Raw genomic sequence first — 18,157 nt, 5'->3', positions numbered from 1 at the left:
GTTCTCCCTCTGGCTCAGGCTATTCAGATGTTAATGAAGCCGCCTGGGGAGGGTGGGGGAGGGAACAGAGAGATAGGAGAGTAGCACCTCAGAATATAGCCAGAGTTGCTTGTCTTGCTTGGAATGACTGTTATATCTGAGATTCCCGCGGGCGCGTCGCCTATGTGTGCTGGCTGAGTGGAAATTGCCCCCAGGGGGTCTGGCCCGCTGGAGTCACGGTCAGATCCTCCGCTTCCAGCCCCACGCCCAGCGTCAAGGCTCCCCTTCTGGGACGGTGCACTCTCAACTCCAAAATCAGTCGCTGCCTCCCGGGGACTTCTCGTCCCTCCAGCCGCGTGGCCGTGCCGCCCCCGTGAACCAGGTGGGCCCCCTCCCGGGGTTAGTTCAGATGGGTGGAGTAGCTCCCCGTGCTTGTGCCGCGACCAAGTGTCCCGGCTGGAACGCTGTTCTCCCCACTCCAATACCAGTCGCTGCCTCCCGGGGACTTCTCCTACCGGCTGCGTCCCACGCCGCCCGCGCGACCCGGCTGGTTCCCTTCCCGGGGTTAGTTCAGGGGGTGGAGCAACTCTCCGTGTTTATGGCGTACCTGCGAGCAGTCCAAATCCCTGCGGGACGGTTCCCCGGCTCGGATGCTGCTCTTTCTGCTCCAAGATCAGTCACTGCCTCCCGGGGACTTCTCCTACCGGCTGCGTCCCACGCCGCCCGTGGAACCGGCTGGTCCCCCTCCCGGGGTTAGTTCAGGGGGGTGAAGCAGGTCTCTGTGCTTGTGCCGTACCTGACTGGTACGCTGGCTCCAGGCTCTGGAAACTATCGCTGCTTCCCCGTATTAGTTCGTTCTCCGTCTCTAAATCCGTGTTTGTTGTTCAGGGTTCGTAGATTGTTATGTATGTGATCGATTCACTTGTTTTTCCGTGTCTTTGTTGTAAGAGGGATCCGAGGTAACGTCTGCCTAGTCCGCCATCTTGGCTCCGCCCCCCATAATGGAGTTTTTAAAAACATTTTCTTCTTGGTAATGTGACTGCATAGACTTAAAGGAGATAATAATGACACATACTTACATAGTGCCCAGACGGTGTTCTGAGCATTTATATGTAACTCGTTTAGTCCCTATGAAGTAGTAGTAATTGTTTTACAGATGAAGAAACTGAGGCATAACCTGAACCTGTTGGCATTGAGTTGCTTCCAACTCATAGCAACCCTATAAGACAGAGTAGAACTGCCCCGTAGAGCTTCCAAGGAGCACCTGGTGGATTTGAACTGTCGACCTTTTGGTTAGCAGCCATAGCCCTTAACCGCTGTGCAACCTGGGTTTCCAGCTGAGGTATAGATAAGTTATATAAGTTGCCCAAAGTCACATTGATAATGAGCCTAGGACCAGGGCTCAAACACACTATCCTAACCTCTGTGCAGTAAGCCTCTAGGTATAAAGCTGTTTGCAGCTGATTAGAAAATAATATCAAGATAAAGAATAATAATCGTGAATCTCCTTGATTATAGTTCATATTGCATAGTTCATTGCCTTTTTCATGTGGGAACTTAAATCCTCAGTTGACTGGCAGTACATTTGCGGCAGGAATGATTTAATAGAAGGAATTTTTATGGATGGCTAGAGGTTGCCTTTGAGTCTGTTTTTTGTTTGTTTTTCTCCTTTCCTAATCTTCACTTCAGGCACTGGTTGTTTCTTAGCAGAATTCTATTAACATTAGCTTCCGTCCCTACACCTACCACTTCTTCGTGCACTTACTTAGCTGGCTCGAAATGAGAGTTCTGGAAGCTCACGGGACACTCCAGGGCAATAGTGCCTATCCCTGGCTTATTCTTGCGAGTCAGTATAAAAAAACTGAATGGCTTGCAGTTTCTTATTTGTTGTTATTCTCCCCAAGGAGAGCTCCTCCCCTGCTAAAGAGAATGGAATCTTCCCTAGATGACCGTGGATTGTGGCTCCTCACAGGTCTCGTGTTCCGAAGGGTATTTTCTTCTCCTTCCAGCCCTTTTCCAATTCCACCCTTCAGGTACCTTGTCAGTGTTTCTTGGGTGCTCCTTATTGGACAAATCTAGAATCCGAAATTTAAACTGTAATGGTAAATTGAGGATTAAAATAAGGTGAGACATTCTGGTGTCTAGTTTTTAGACCCAGCCTTTTACAAAATGTGTATATAGCTTCCACGTATTTACTGAGTGCCTTCAATGTGCCAGGCACCTAATTAGACATTTTACAATTACCCTTCACAATTTCATTTACCCTTCACCAACACTCAGGGGATTATATGTTATTATTTCCATTTTATAAATCAGAAAATTGAAGCCCATAAAAATTAATGAATTCCCCACAGAGTTGTAGAGCTAGGAAGAGGCAGCCAGATTTTGATTTTACATCTGACTCCAAAGCCTGCTCTTTTTAGAGGAGGTGGTGGCGCGTCTCCAGTGTTCTCGCTCTTCACATGGTCTCTCTGATTGCCCGCGTGTGCCTGGCACCAGGGCTGCAGTAATGTTGCTGACTTCCTTCAGGACTCTAGGATATTACTCCTCTGGGTCCAGAGACTCATGCATCCAGGGTGGTTGAGTGCTCTTCCAGCACCAATCTGGTCCCTTATAGGGGCATTTACTGTGACTTTTCCAATTTGAAGACCCTTTGCTCAGCTGGAGAATGCTGAATGAAGGTGGTCATATTGTCTGCTTTTTTCATATATTAATGTGGAACTATTCGGCCTCTAGCACCAGGCTTTTACTTATTCTTTGTTAGACATAACCTCTTTAAAAAATAGATATTAAACATTTCAGCACTTTCAAAATATTCAGCTTATTCTTGTATTTACCAAAAACAAAACAAAACAAAAAAAAATCAGTTGCCTTGAGTTGGTTCCAAATCGTGGCGCTCCGTGTGTGTCAGAGTGGAGCTGTGCCCCACAGCGTTCTCTGGGGTTGTGATCCTATGGAATTAGATCATCAGGCCTTTCTTCTGAGTTGCTTCTGGATGGATTAAAACCACCAACATTTCAGTTAGTAGCTGAGAGCTTAACTGTTTGCACTATCCTGTAAGGACTGTTCCAGTCTTTTGTATTTGTTCTTCATTATGTAGCTCATTCTTTTTTTTCTTTTATTTTGTTTCTTGTTTTTTCTTGGTGCCTGATTTTTTTATTTTACAAAAGCTTACTTTTCTCACCAAAGCAAGCATTCAGGCGGCAACAGATACATGAGAAAATACTTGCTATCCTTAACTATGTTGTGTTGTTGTTAGGTGCCGTCAAGTCGGCTCTGACTCATAACAACGCTAGGCACAACAGAACGAAACACCGCCCAGTCCTGAGCCATCCTTATAATCGTTGTTCTGCTTGAGCTCATTGTTGCAGCCACTGTGTCAGTCCACCTCATTGAGGGTCTTCCTCTTTTCTGCTGACCCTGTACTCTGCCAAGCATGATGTCCTTCTCCAGGGACTCATCCCTCCTGACAACATGTCCAAAGTATGTAAGACGCAGTCTCCTCATTCTTGCTTCTAAGGAGCATTCTGGTTGCACTTCTTCTAAGACAGGTTTGTTCGTTCTTTTGGCAGTCCATGGTATATTCAATATTCTTCGCTAACACCAGAATTCAAAGGCATCAATTCTTCTTCGGTCTTCCTTATTCATTGTCCAGCTTTCACATGCATATGATGCGATTGAAAATACCATGCCTTGGGTCAGGCGCACCTTAGTCATCAAGGTGACATCTTTGCTCTTCAACACGTTAAAGAGGTCCTTTGCAGCAGATTTACCCAATGCAATGTGTCTTTTGATTTCTTGACTGCTGCTTCCATGGGTGTTGACGGTGGATCCAAGTAACATGAAATCCTTGACAACTTCAATCTTTTCTCCGTTTATCATGATGTTGCTCATTGGTCCAGTTGTGAGGATTTTTGTTTTCTTTATGTTGAGGTGCAACCCATACTGAAGGCTGTGGTCTTTGATCTTCATTAGCAAGTGCTTCAAGTCCTCTTTGCTTTCAGCAAGGAAGGTTGTGTCATCTGCATAACGCAGGTTGTTAATGAGTCTTCCTCCAAACCTGATGCCCCGTTCTTCTTCATATAGTCCAGCTTCTCGTATTATTTGCTTAGCATACAAATTGAATAGGTCTGGTGAAAGAATACAACCCTGACGCACACCTTTCCTAACTTTAAACCAATCAGTATCCCCTTGTTCTGTATGAACAATTGCCGCTTGATCTGTGTAAACGTTCCTCACGAGCACAATTAAGTGTTCTGGAATTCCCATTCTTCTCAATGTTGTCCATAGTTTGTTATGATCCACACAGTCGAATGCCTTTGCATAGTCAATAAAACAGAGGTAAACATCCTTCTGGTATTCTCTGCTTTCAGCCAGGATCCATCTGACATCAGCAATGATATCCCTGGCTCCACATCCTCTTCTGAAACCAGCCTGAATTTCTGGCAGTTTCCTGTTGATATACTGCTGCAGCCGTTTTTGAATGATCTTCAGGAAAATTTTGCTTGCGTGTGATATTAATGATATTGTTCTATAATTTCCACATTTGGTTGGATCACCATTCTTGGGAATAGGCATAAATATGGATCTCTTCCAGGCAGTTGGCCAGGGGGCTGTCTTCCATATTTCTTGGCATAGATGAGTGAGCACCTCCAGCACTGCATCTGTTTGTTGAAACATCTCAATTGATATTCCATCAATTCCTGGAGCCTTGTTTTTCTCCACTGCCTTCAGAGCAGCTTGGACTTCTTCCTTCAGTACCATGGGTTCCTGATCATATGCGACCTCTTGAAACATTGACTAATTCTTTTTGGTGTAATGACCCTGTGTATTCCTGCCATCTTCTTTTGATGCTTCCTGGATCATTTAATATTTTTCCCATAGAATCCTTCACTGTTGCAACTTGAGGCTTGAATTTTTTCTTCAGTTCTTTCAGCTTTAGAAATGCCAAGTGTGTTCTTTCCTTTTGGTTTTCCATCTCCAGCTCTTTGCACATGTCATTATAATACTTTGTCTTCTCGAGCCGCCCTTTGAAATCTTCTGTTCAGTTCTTTTACTTCATCAATTCTTCCTTTTGCTTTAGCTGCTTGACGTTTGAGAGCAAGATTCAGAGTCTCCTCTGACATTCATCTTGGTTTTTTCTTTGTTTCCTGTCTTTTCACTTACCTCTTGCTTTCTTCATGTATGATGTCCTTGATGTCATTCCACAACTTGTCTGGTCTTCATTCACTAGCGTTCAGGGCTTCAAATCTATTCTTCAGATGGTCCCTAAATTCAGGTGGGATGTACTCAAGGTCATATTTTGGCTCTGGTGGATTTGCTTTGATTTCTTCAGTTTCAGCTTGAACTTGCATATGAGCAATTGATGGTCTGTTCCACAGTCGGCCCCTGGCCTTGTTCTGACTGATGATATTGAGGTTTTCCATCGTCTCTTTCCACAGAGGTAGTCAATTTGATTTCTGTTATGTTGGTGAAAGAAGGTATTTGCAGTGAAGAAGTCATTCGTCTTGCAAAATTCTATCATTCGATCTCCAGCATTGTTTCTATCACCAAGGCCGTATTTTCCAACTACTGATCCTTCTTCTCTGTTTCCAACTTTCGCATTCCAATCCCCAGTAATTATCAATGCATCTTGATTGCATGTTCAATCAATTTCAGACTGCAGCAGCTGATAAAAAGCTTCTATTTCCTCACGTTTGGGCCTAGTGATTGGTGCATAAATTTGAATAATAGTCATATTAACTGGTCTTCCTTGTAGGCGTATGGATATCATCCTATCACTGGCAGCGTTGTACTTCAAGATAGATCTTGAAATGTTCTTTTTGACGATGAATACAACACCATTCCTCTTCAAACTGTCATTCCCAGCATAGTAGACTGTATGATTGTCCAATTCAAAATGGCCAGTACCAGCCTATTTCAGCTCATTAGTGCCTAGGATATTGATGTTTATGCGTTCCATTAGAGAAATCCAAATCAAACTACAATGAGATAGCATATCACCCTGACATTACCGGCACTAATCAAAAAAACAGAAAATAACAAAAGTTGGATAGGTGGCAGGGACAATGAAACTCATATGCTTTGCTTGTGGGAATGTAAAATGGTAAAACTGCTGTGGAAAATGATATAGCACCACCTTAAAAAGCTACAAGTAGAAATACCAGAGGATCCGACAATCCCACTCCTAGGAATATATCCTAGAGAAGTAAGAGCCATCATATGAATAGACATATGAACACCCATGTTCATTGCAGCATTATTCACAATAGCAAAAAGATGGAAACAACCTAAGTGCCCATCAGCAAATGAATAGATAAACGAATTATGGTACATACTGTAGTGGAATACTGTGCAACAATAAACACCAATGATAAACCTGTGAAACATCTCACGACATGGATAAATTGGGAGGATGTTATGCTGAGTGAAATAAGTCAGTCACAAAAGGGCAAATATTGTATGAGACCCCTATATAAAAACTTAAGAGAATGTTCACACACAGAGAAAAACAGTCTTTGATGTTTACAAGAGAGAGCAGGGGTGGGAAGGGGAAGTCATTAACTAGATAGTCCAAAAACCAACCAAACCCAGTGCCCTTGAGTCAATTCTGACTCATAGCAACCCTATAGGACAGAGTAGAACTGCCCCATCGAGTTTCCAAGGAGCATCTGGCGGATTTGAACTGCCGACCCTTTGGTTAGCAGCCGTAGCACTTAACCCATTACGCCACCAGGGTTTCCAACTAGATAGTAGACAACTGTTAACTTTGGTGGAAAGAGAGACAACACACAATATAGGGGAAGTCAGCACAGCTTGACCAAGGCGAAGTAATAGAAGCATCGAAACACCTTGAGGGACTGAGTTGCTGGGGCTGGGAACCATAGTCTCAGGGGACATCTAGGTCAATTGGCATGTCATAGTTCATAAAACGTTCTACATCCTATTTTGGTGAGCCACATCTGGGGTCTTAATAGCTTGAGACCAGACAGCTGAGAAACATCTATTGGCCCTATCCCATCCGAAGCAAAGGAGAATGAAGAAAACCAAAGACACAAGGAAGGTATTAGTCCAAAGGACTTATAGGCCACATGAACCACAGCCTCCACTAGCTTGAGCCCAGAAGAACTAGATAGTGCCAGACCGCCACCACTGACCACTCACAGGGCTCACAAGAGAGGATTCTGGACAGAGCAGGAGAAAAATGTAGAACAAAATTCAAATTCACAAAAAAGACAGACTGGTCTGTCAGGGACTGGAGGAACTCCTGAGACACTCTGCTGAGAACTGAAGCCACCCCCGAAGTCCACCTTTCAGTCAAAGGTTAGACAGGCCTGTACTATAAAACAAATAATAAACACATGTGAGGAACGTGCTGCTTAGTTCAGTCAAGTATAGGAGACCAAATGGGCAACACCTGCCCACAAGCAAAGGCGAAAAGGCAGGAAGGGCTAGAAAAACTGGACAAACAGACACAGGGAACCTGGGGTGGAAAGGAGAGTGCTGACACATTGCAGGGATTGCAACCAGTGTTACAAAACAATTTGTGTATAAAGTTTAGAATGAGAAACTAATTTGCACTGTCAGCTTACACCGAAAACATAATTTTCTTTTTTTTTTTTTAAGTTTAGTTTCCTTTTTTACTAGTACAGTAGGCATGGTAGTGAAAAATTAGGAAATGGAGAAAAAACAAAGACTAAATTACCCATGATACCAGCAACCCGGGATAACCACTCATATTTCAAGTAGTTACAACCGTATCAATGTATATAGCTCAAAAAATGACATCACACTCTGTATTCCTTTTATTCTTTTTGCCATATCGAGGATACCTTTCGATGCCAATAAATCAGGGCTTCAAACCAGTTCAAAGTGGTATAGTCATGGCCAATGAAGCCAAACCAGAACAGACCCAAATTTTTACAATTTGGGTGATCTGGAATGGGAAAAGTACATTTGAACCCCTGGAATGGGAGACTCAGAAGAGGCATAGTAAACCATTTCAGGAGTCTTATGCATGAGATTGGATTATTAGCAGGACTGAGGAGAACTACACAAGTTCAAAGTGGCGTGGTAGGCCGCTTTCTTAGTTATCTAGTTCTGCTGTAACAAACACAAGTGAATGGCTTTAACAAACAAATTTATTCTTGCACAGTTTAGGAAGCTAGAAGTCCAAATTCGGGATGCCAGCTCTAGGGGAAGGCTTCTCTCTCTGTCGGCTTTGGGAGAAGGTCCTTGTTTCCTTTTAACATCTGTGGGCCCATCATTCTTTGGAGATCTCCGTGTTTCTTGGCATCAATCTTCCCCTGGGTCTAGGAGCTTCTCAGTACAGGGGCCACAGGTCCAAAGGATATGCTCTGCTCCTGGCTCTTCCTTCATGGTGGGAATGAGGTCCCTCTACTCTCTTCCCTATTCTTTCTTTTATATCTCAAAAGAGATTGACTAAAGATACCACCTAATCCTGTAGATTGTGTCCTGCCTCATTAACATAACTGCCTCTAATCCTGCCTCATTAACATCATAAAACCCAGAGGTTAGGATTTACAACATGTAGGATAATCACATCAGATCACAAAATGGAGGACAACCACACAATACTGGAAATCATGGCCTAGCCAAGTTGACACATTTTTGGGGTTTACAGTTCAATCCATAAGAGGCGCCATCTTTGAGCAGGCCACTGCTGTTTCCAGCTCTGCTCGAAATCCTGTGGGCAAGAGATTTGGTTGCTACACAGTGCAGTGCATATGCTGCTCTTGTTTTCTAAGAGGGAGATTAGGTTTCTAGCAGGGCTTCAACTTGTACTTTTTCCTGTTCCGGTAACCGTTCCGGGTGACGGTTCCGGTTTACGATATTTGAAAATTCAGGTCTGTTCTGGTTTCACTTCCTCAGCCATGGGAAGAACCAGTTCTAAGCCCTGTAATAAATATACCTCTGTAGCATTTTTAGTGATTGCAGATTATTCCATTGTGTGGAACTAATTTAACTTGATTAGCTTGTGTCTTTTTTCTTTTTCGTCATTCTGTAGTACATCCTCATAGCTAATTTTTTTTCTTTTATCTTTAACTATTTAGTAAGGGTAAATTCTATGAAGTAGAATTAGGTCAGAGGTTATGCTTAAGGTTGCTGGTACCCCTTGCCCCACTGCCAGGCAGAAAGGGTGTCTGAACTTTGATATCTGAGCTCCTCACTTCGGGGTACTCTTTGTCTTGGCCTGCGTTTTTTTCTTCCTGGGGATTATTCCCAGCACTTCTGCTTTCTTCTTTGAAATGTGTTGCCTTCTTGACTTCTCCATAGCTCCTTTCAGAGAATAGTTAGTTACTCTGGAGAAGGTATGCCTGATGGGAGGAGGCATTTTCAAAGGACGCAAGAAAATGAAACTATTACCGTTCCAGGGCAGGCTTTCCCTTGCCACCTTCCACTTCCGTATCATAATGGACTCATTTGCCTCCCTAGCATGCTGGTGCTGTCACACAGCCCCCTGCCTCCTCTGCTGACCTGTCAGTCCTCCATATTCATGAAGCCCTGTCCACGGAGGTCTTGTACTCCCTCTTAACCTTCGCGTTCTTCCTCTTAACCTTGGTGTTGAGGTTGCCCACTAGGAAATTTTACCCAAAGCCGCAAAAGATATATTAATTTACTATTTATTGAGTATTCTATGTAATGTTTAGAATTCTGTATGAAAATAGAGGGGACAGAAGAAAAAAAAAATGAAAACATTGTCTTTGACTTCCTAGAGCCTCTAATCTAGTTGGAAAGAAATGCCTTGCTGAACTTCTTACGTCATCTAAGAGACCAGGTTGTTTAAAATTACTGCTCCGGTGTTCTTCCATAGGGAATGCCGCGACGGGGGCCTTTTCATTCAGCACATCACATGTAAATGGGACGACATAAGACAGTATTAGTACATGTTATTAATAATATGTATGTACACACACATATATTAGTCCTTATTAACAGGTCCTGTTAAATATATTGATAAATTAATCCTCACAGCACCTTTACTTACACCCCGTTTTACAGATGGAAAGCAGGTTGCACCACAGAAGTTAAAGGAACTTGCCCCATATCAGACAGCTAAAAAGTGATGGAGCAAGCGCCAAAGTCCTGGTCTGCCCGACTCCATGTAGGCATTCAGTAGCACTGATTGAGCACTTACTGAGGGCCAGGCTGTTTTCAGGAGCCGAGGTGACATCAGTGACTTTCCAGTGCCCTTTTCCTTACCCACCAAGTTATACTGTTGCTTACAGATTGAGGAGATGGACTTGTGCTGGGCCTTGAAAAGCAGCAGATGTGCTTGTATACCAGAGCTCATGGAAAAGAGAAAAGAAAAAGGGCAAGGTTTGGGGTTGTCTCTGGAGAAAATGCTACCCCCTCAGCTAACTTTCTACCACTAGCTTTGTTCTTTATAAAAATGAGTGCCATCCTTTTATCCCTCATCATTTCCTTCACTAAGTGCAGATTGTTGTTTTATTAATGTGAGAATTAAAAAACAAAAGCGTATTTACCCCATTTATGATGATTTCTTCTTCACGGGCCTTTTCAGAACATGGTGCTTGGTTGTCAAAACATCTCTGGAGCCCTTGAGGCAGAAGGCAGAATTTACTCGCAGGGCTTGTGGGTGAGGTGTGTCCCTTAGAGATGGGTTTGGGCTGTTGAACCCCTGTGAGAGTGAGCCGTTGAGGTCGTTGGAAGCACCTGAGGGAATGTCAGTTGGGTGCAGTCTGGCCCACTGGGGCTTTTGAGTGTAAAGTGCCAAATTGGTGGTGGCAGTTTCACTGCCTGCTCCATTGCTTCATAAAAAGGTCGTCTGTCATAACTGGAAGGGCAGAAGTTGGGGTTTGCTGAAGATATCGCTGTGACGCCGTGCTCTTCTCCTTCCCTTCCTGGCCATTTGGAACGTGGACTCAGGAACTACTCTGACAGGTGAACCTGACCAGTAACCAGACCAACACAGTAGAGGTCTGTGATTCTCATGGTGTGAGAGTTCTTTGCTTTACAAAAAACCCGTTACTGTTGAGTTGATTCCGACTCATGGTGACTCCATGTGTTACAGAGCAGAACCGAGCTCCGTAGGGTTTTCTTGACTGTACTCTTTTATGGAAGCAGACCTCCAGGCCTTTCTTCCATGGCCACTGGGTGGATTCAAACCACCAACCTTTTGGTTAACAGCCAAGTGCAAACTGTTTGTACCACCCATGGACCTTCTGCTTTATAAAGGGTCACCTCAGTTTTCTTAACCTCACTCGTGTACTTCTTAGTACCTGCTGAGGCAGATGATCACAGCTCACCAAGAAGGGTGATCAACGTTGAGGTATAAAACATCTTGCAAAGTAGTTAAAAACGCCAGCTCTAGAGCCATTCTGACTCCTTCGTTTATGACCTTTGTAACCATGGGCAAGTTGTTTAACCTCTTTGTGCCTAGGTTTCCTCATCTGTAGACAAAAAACAAGGACAACTGCCTCATAGGTGTGGATCAGGTGGGAAGCACATGTAGAACTGTATATGCCTGATGCATATCTAGCATTCAATAAATGATAGCATTTACTATTGCTACCGCTGTTGTTGTTGTTAGGTGCCGTCAGGTCGGTTCCAACTCACAGCAACCCTGTGTACAGCAGAGCAAAACTCTGCCCAGTCCTGCGCCATCCTCACAATTGTTGTTGTGCTTGAGCCCATTGTTGCAGCCACTGTGTCCTTTTGATTACCTTCCAACTTGAGGGGCTCATCCTCCGGCACTATATCAGACAATGTTCGGCTGCTATTCATAAGGTTTTCACTGGCTAATTCTTTTCAGAAGTAGACTGCCAGGTCCTTCTTCCTAGTCTGTCTTAGTCTGGAAGCTCCGCTGAAACCTGTTCACCATGGGTGACCCTGCTGGTATTTGAATACCGGTGGCATAGCTTCCAGCATCACAGCAACACCCAAGCCCCCACAGTATGACATACTGACAGACATGTGGGGGATTGCTACCACTACTAATGGCAAAAGGGTAGGTTGATTTTGCATATACATTTTGTATAAAATCATGTGTAAAATATGGTATTTTTTAAATAATTTTTATTGTGCTTTAAGTGAAAGTTTACAAATCAAGTCAGTCTCTCACACAAAAACCCATATATACCTTGCTACACACTCCCAATTACTCTCCCCCTGAGACAGCCTGCTCTCTCCCTCCACTCTCTCTTTTCGTGTCCATTTCGCCAGCTTCTAACCCCCTCCACCCTCTCATCCCCCCTCCAGGCAGGAGATGCCAACATAGTCTCAAGTGTCCACCTGATCCAAGAAGCTCACTCCTCACTAGCATCCCTCTCCAACCCACTGTCTAGTCCAATCCATATCTCAAGAGTTGGCTTCGGGAATGGTTCCTGTTCTAGGCCAACAGAAGGTCTGGGGACCATGACCACTGGGGTCCTTCTAGTCTCAGTCAGACCATTAAGTCTGGTCTTTTTATGAGATTTTGGGGTCTGCATCCCACTGCTCACCTGCTCCCTCAGGGGTTCTCTGTTGTATTCCCTGTCAAGGCAGTCATCGGTTGTAGCCAGGCACCATGTAGTTCTTCTGGTCTCAGGATGATGTAGTCGCTGGTTCATGTGGCCCTTTCTGTCTCCTGGGCTCATAATTGCCTCGTGTCCTTGGTGTTCTTCATTCTCCTTTGATCCAGGTGGGTTGAGACCAATTAATGCATCTTAGACGGCTGCTTGCTAGTGTTTAAGACCCCAGATACCACTCTTCAAAGCGGAATGCAGAATGTTTTCTTAATAGGTTTTATTATGCCAATTGACTTAGATGTCCCCTGAATATGGTGCCTTTTTTTAATTAATCACAGATATTGGCAGAATTATGTTACCAAGTCATTATCTTTGCAGGATTTGAAGAATAAATGGAACTAGAGACTGGAAGAATCCTTTAAGATCTATTAGTCCAACCCTTATCTGACAGATAAGGAAACTGAGGCCCAGTGAGGGGAACGGTCTTTCCCAAGGTCACACAGCAGTTAGTGACAGATAGAACTAGACATCAGTGTTCCTAACTCCTATTGCTTTAAAGGATGACTTAGCAATGGCTCTTTATAGTTGGCCTGGAAATCTCCAGCATTTAGATCCCTATTACTCAGGCAAACTGTTGTAATAATCCATGTGGCAGCCTAGATTATATATTGATTCTGGGGACAGGGCTCAGCTGAAATAGCCAATGGGTAGTTAGAATGCTTGCCAGGGACAAGTTAATATAGTGGAGAAGCCCTGGATTAGAAGGAAGGGTACTAGGGCCAGGCCTAATAGTATCCTGGGGATCTTGGACACATTATTTAATCGCTGCTTCCTTGTTGGAAAGTGGCGAAGATAGCATCTGTCCTGTCTCTGCCTCGTAGTTATAAAATGCAAAACGTGAGATGTTGCTTTAAAGCATAAGGGATAATTACACAAAGGCCAACGTGGTCACTGTTTGGCGGAATAAAAGGTCCTTTTAGCTGTTGGTTTCAGAATGCTGTTGTTTTGGAGTTGGTCTTTTTTTAGAAGAACCCAGCTTCCTGTCTTGGATTATTGACTCTATCAGTGGTAACAAATGAAGATAGCAGTTAAGGTCAGTTACATAATACGCTATAGCAGGAGCTCAGGGGAAATTAAATCATCTGCAGTAACTGACGTCATATGGGCTCATTGTAGTTTTTCTCTGTAAATCTGTTTTATTTTTAGCTTCTTTTTTATTGATGCAGATACCAGCAGCAAACTAGGGAAAATTTATGTAAGCAGCTTGTACAAACAACGTTCTAGCTTCATCCATCCAGCATCATCCCAGACCCAGTCCCTTTTTCACAAAATTGTTAAGATTATGTGCTGTGTGACAAAAAGAGTATTTTTTCTCTTTGTTTGAAACCTTTCGTAGTAAGAATTAAAATACTAATAGGTTAGCCAGAATTATCAAGAGAGAGCAGTTCTAGTTAGAAGAATATGTCACTATCTGGAGAACCCTGAGAGGAAGTGCTTGCCATGGTGACCTCCAGATAGATTAGATGTGGTGAACTCTGGTATGGAGAAAAAGAGATGGAGGGACCAACAGCCAGACTTTATAGATTACTTTGGGAAGACCTGACATCTTTGTAACATTGAGTCTTGCTTTGAGAAACATGCTTTGTCCGTTTATTCAAGTCTTTTTTACTCTTTAGTAAACTTTTCCAGAAGAAAAAAAAAATGTTTTCATGGTCAGTAGCATGTCTAGAGCTTTCCATCACCAAGAGCAGTGGTGTTGAACTACAAACCAGTTCAGCAATCACAGATACGTACATTAACTCAGAAACCTTAACAAAAAATCCTTAAACGGCAAAGGAGATTTCAATTGTTAGATCCGATTACCAGAAGAGAGAGGATAGAGACTCTTCAGAATTACCTATCTTTTTAACAATGTGTTTTGAGGTTTATCCTCAGGTAACTAGAAATTTAAATTATCATAGATTCTCAATCATTAAGGAACATCTAGGAATAAATTATTAAAAAGCTGAAGGATGGCAGCTAGCAGTTAATAGCTATACCTTTTTATGAAAACGTAAAATATACTGTAAACTTTCACTGTCTTTTTAAATTATTAGGATGAGATTTCATTGTAAATGTAGAAGCAACTATAGATATATTTTGTATAGGACACATTCTGAAATCATATGTGTATATATGTGTACATAGATAGAGATATAAAGCTCCTAAACCAAGTGTGTGATGAGTAGTGGGTACAGGACCAGGCACCGTTTTGTTCTGTTATATGTAAGGTCACTGTGGGTCGGAACCAACTCAGCGGCACCTAATAACAACAGGTGCTCAATAAATGCAGGGTTTTACCCCCAGATGACCTCGTTTGATTGCTAAGCTGGCAGTCAAATAATACTTTTGTAATACTTTCTCGAGCTCTGTTGGCACAGTGGTTAAGCTCTCGGCTGCTAACTGAAAGGTTGGCAGTTGAAACCCACCAGCTGCTCGGTGGAAGACAGATGTAGCAGTCTGCTTCTGTAAAGATTTCAGCCTTGGAAGGCCTATGGGGCAGTTCTACTCATCCTGTAGCGTTGCTACGAGTTGGAATTGACTTGACGGCAGTGGGTTTGGTTCGGTTGGAATACTTTCTCAGAGGCATTGGTGGTTCAGTGATAGAATTCTAACCTCCCAGACAGAAGATGAGGTTCTATTCCTGGCCAGTGCACCTCAAGCACAGCCACCACCATATGTCACCGGAGGCTTGACAGGTTTCAGCGGAGCTTCCAGACTAAGATGGACTAGGAAGAAAGACCTAATGACCTGCTTCTGAAAATCAGCCAGTGAAAACTCTGTGGGTCACAGCAGTTCAGTCCACAACTGATCATGGGGATGGTGCAGGACCAGGCAGCATTTTGTTCTGCTCCACGTGGGGTCACCATGATTGGGAGCCACCTCATTGGCAGCTAAGAACAACAATACTTTCTCAGGGCTCTGGGTGCAAGTAGGCAGCTGTTTGTTTCAGTGAGGTAGAGAAATTTTATATATCCTGGCATTATTTGTATAATTATAAAATTTAAGCAAATAAATACAAACAAAAAGCTGGAGTACCAGAGTGCTTTCAGGAGTTCTTGTTTTAAGTGTCCGTTGTTTTTACTCACGCTGCTATAGAAAGATGGCAGCTGTTTTACACGTGTGAGATAATGGAGACAGCTGCCCAGCAAGCACTGACAGTATTGCCCTGCTGCACTTGGGAGAGGCTTTTATCCCTTACTGTATTTGTTTATGAATTATTGGCAGTTTATTTCAGTTAGCATATATTGTTTATAACTTAAAAAATTAAGATGAAAGGACCCACTAGGCTTTGACCTTTTCCTGTTTCTCAGCAAAAGAGAGCATGCAGATATAAATGAGTCTTCTCGGGAACCGAGGTCCCTGTGTCTCCAGAGGTTCAGTTCTCTCGCCCATGCTTTCATAAACCTTACTTCTTTATTAGGACAGACTCCATGTTCCCTGGGTCCCCCTGTAACACAGAGCCGTGATGGGAGAAGACTTACTCCAACTGACTGGCTGATGGTCAGCAGCCAGTTCACGAGGAAAGCCTCCTCACACTTGGTAACCCATGTCGCATCCTCTTCTTAGGGTGTGTACAAGCCCCGTCGGAAATACAAACGCCAGCGGGGAGCAGAGGAGCTGCTGGACGAAGAGTCCCGAATCCATGCTACACTTCTGGAATATGGCAGGTGATGAATGAGACCCAGTTTAGATGTTGATGGATGAAACTGTTTAAAAGAAAAGCTAATTTAAATTACTTCATTTGCATTAACTTGGTTGGCTTTAATCTGATTGAGTTTACTGTTTGGGGCCCGGAGATTTCCAGCCTGAGGGACTTTCCTGTCCTGTACTGAATAACTGAAGGTTTTGTGGGTAGCTTCCATAACCGCTGTAGAGCCCTGGTCTTTAAAATTCCTCGCCGGAAATGTGTTCGTAACTGTGCACCCTGGCTCTGCCTTCCCTGGGCAGTTGGGGTGATGGGGGAACTTGCAGAGGCCTCAGACTGCCCCTGTCTTTGTTAAAATTTTTGGTGAACTAATAGAATTGAAGCACTTACAGCCGTTTTATTTTATGTGTTGAAGTGATGATTTTGGTTTCCTGTGAGGATTGCCCTGACTAGGAAAATGAAGAAGTTAGGAGTAGTTTTCTCACTTCTTAAAAACATCTCTAATTAAAAAAAAAAAATCTTATTTTTATATGCCTAGTTTTTACTCTAAAAAAATATGACAACAACAAAAAAACACAAAGAAATGCTTTTCTCCACTAAATTTTCTGGTTGGCACTTGGTATTAACCTTCATTTGTGTCCTGCATTCTCTACTTAGGGTAACTGACTCCTTGATGTGAGTACTTCTCCTGAGCGTCCCTCCTCTGTCCTGGGTGTGGCTGCTGTGTGCTGCTCTGCCTCATACCCCAGCTCTTGCTAGGCGGCTGCCACTAGCATCCCCCTGAGTGAGCATCTGAGGCTTCTCCCCCGAGAGAGATGGAGAGAACTGGGAAGAAATTAGGTTTAATTATTTCACCTTTCAGTGGAAATCGCAACCACCAATTTTTTTTTTTTTTGAGCGGTGATTTGGGATCAGGTCCTTCCTTCCTGACAGTAAAAAGGAATCCATGTAAAAGGAAATCAAGTTAGTTCTGGTCCCAGCTGTGTGTGGCGGCTGTCATGACCATTGCTGCTGTGAACTGAACACCTGGTCTGAGTCAGGTGCGGCCAGACCAGCTACATAGTCTGCAGTCCCCAAGCAAAATGAAAGGCAGGGCCCTCTTAAAGCATTACAAATGTCAACACAGTGACAGCAACCAAGAGCAGGGCCCTCCTAAGCGTGGGGTCCTGAGCCACTCACGAAGCTGACCCTGGGCACCATTATGGGGTCTTTCTAGCCAAGCCCTAGCTGCAGTGGGCAGGTGAAGCTGTCCAGGTCTGAGCAGGCCAAAGCTGGAGAGACAGTCCCCATGGGGTCACACGTTCCAAAGCTGAAGGGTACATGGGGGAATGGTGTGGGTTTTGTTCGTTTTTATTGCACATACCTCTATTTTTTTCATTATCGAAGAACATCAAGCATTCTGGGGATGGAAAGGAGTTGGAGATTCAGTAAATCACCCAGCTCATTGAGGTCATGATGGCCGTATTTGAGGATTTTGTTTTGAATTTCTGAGTTTCAAATTGGGCCTTTTGCATTTGTGTCATAGGTGGACATTGTTATCACCATGTGATGGCTGGGTAAAGTAGGGACTTCCCGGCCCATCCTCAGGATTGGCTGGTTCAAGTCTAGACCATAGTCTGGCTTGGCTCTCTTTAGAGAAAGGAGCACAGCATGGGTTTTGTTTGTGACTGCGCTCACATCTGGAGTGCGAGAAAGCAGTGTCTGAACACCAGTGTTAGTTCCTTTTGGTGGGGTCTGCTGATTTCCTTGGAAACTCTATGGGGCAGTTTTACTCTGTCCTACAGGGTCACTGTGAGTCGGAATCGACTCGACGGCAGTGGCTTTTCTGGTGACTGGTTGATTTCTAAGCCTAGAGTAGATGTTTGATGAAGGGTTTTTTTTGTTTGTTTTTTTAAGGGAGAGATTATTTTGTTTTCTTTTTAACTTTTCTGGCTGGCAGAGAATGAGTTGGTGTAATGGATATTCTGTTCGTTTATTTAGCTCGTTCCCCTCCTTTTTG

At 43.6% G+C, this 18,157-nt stretch overlaps 1 protein-coding gene across 6 annotated transcripts in view; it reads left to right on the top strand.

The window, feature by feature from the left end:
* CCDC93 (coiled-coil domain containing 93) overlaps positions 1 to 18,157 on the top strand; it is a 142,639-nt gene that overhangs the window by 43,842 nt on the left and 80,640 nt on the right. For all 6 annotated transcript variants that reach the window (XR_010322339.1, XM_064287279.1, XM_064287280.1 and 3 more), the window contains one exon: positions 16,080 to 16,180. Coding sequence is in view for 5 of the 6 variants with exons in the window: in XM_064287279.1 (XP_064143349.1) it covers positions 16,080 to 16,180 (101 nt within the window). In the remaining variant the exon portion in view is untranslated. The remainder of the gene's footprint in view (positions 1 to 16,079; positions 16,181 to 18,157) is intronic.

Source organism: Loxodonta africana, chromosome 6, assembly GCF_030014295.1.
Source record: "Loxodonta africana isolate mLoxAfr1 chromosome 6, mLoxAfr1.hap2, whole genome shotgun sequence".
NCBI lineage: Eukaryota > Metazoa > Chordata > Mammalia > Proboscidea > Elephantidae > Loxodonta > Loxodonta africana.
This window is presented reverse-complemented; position numbering and strand designations above follow the sequence as displayed.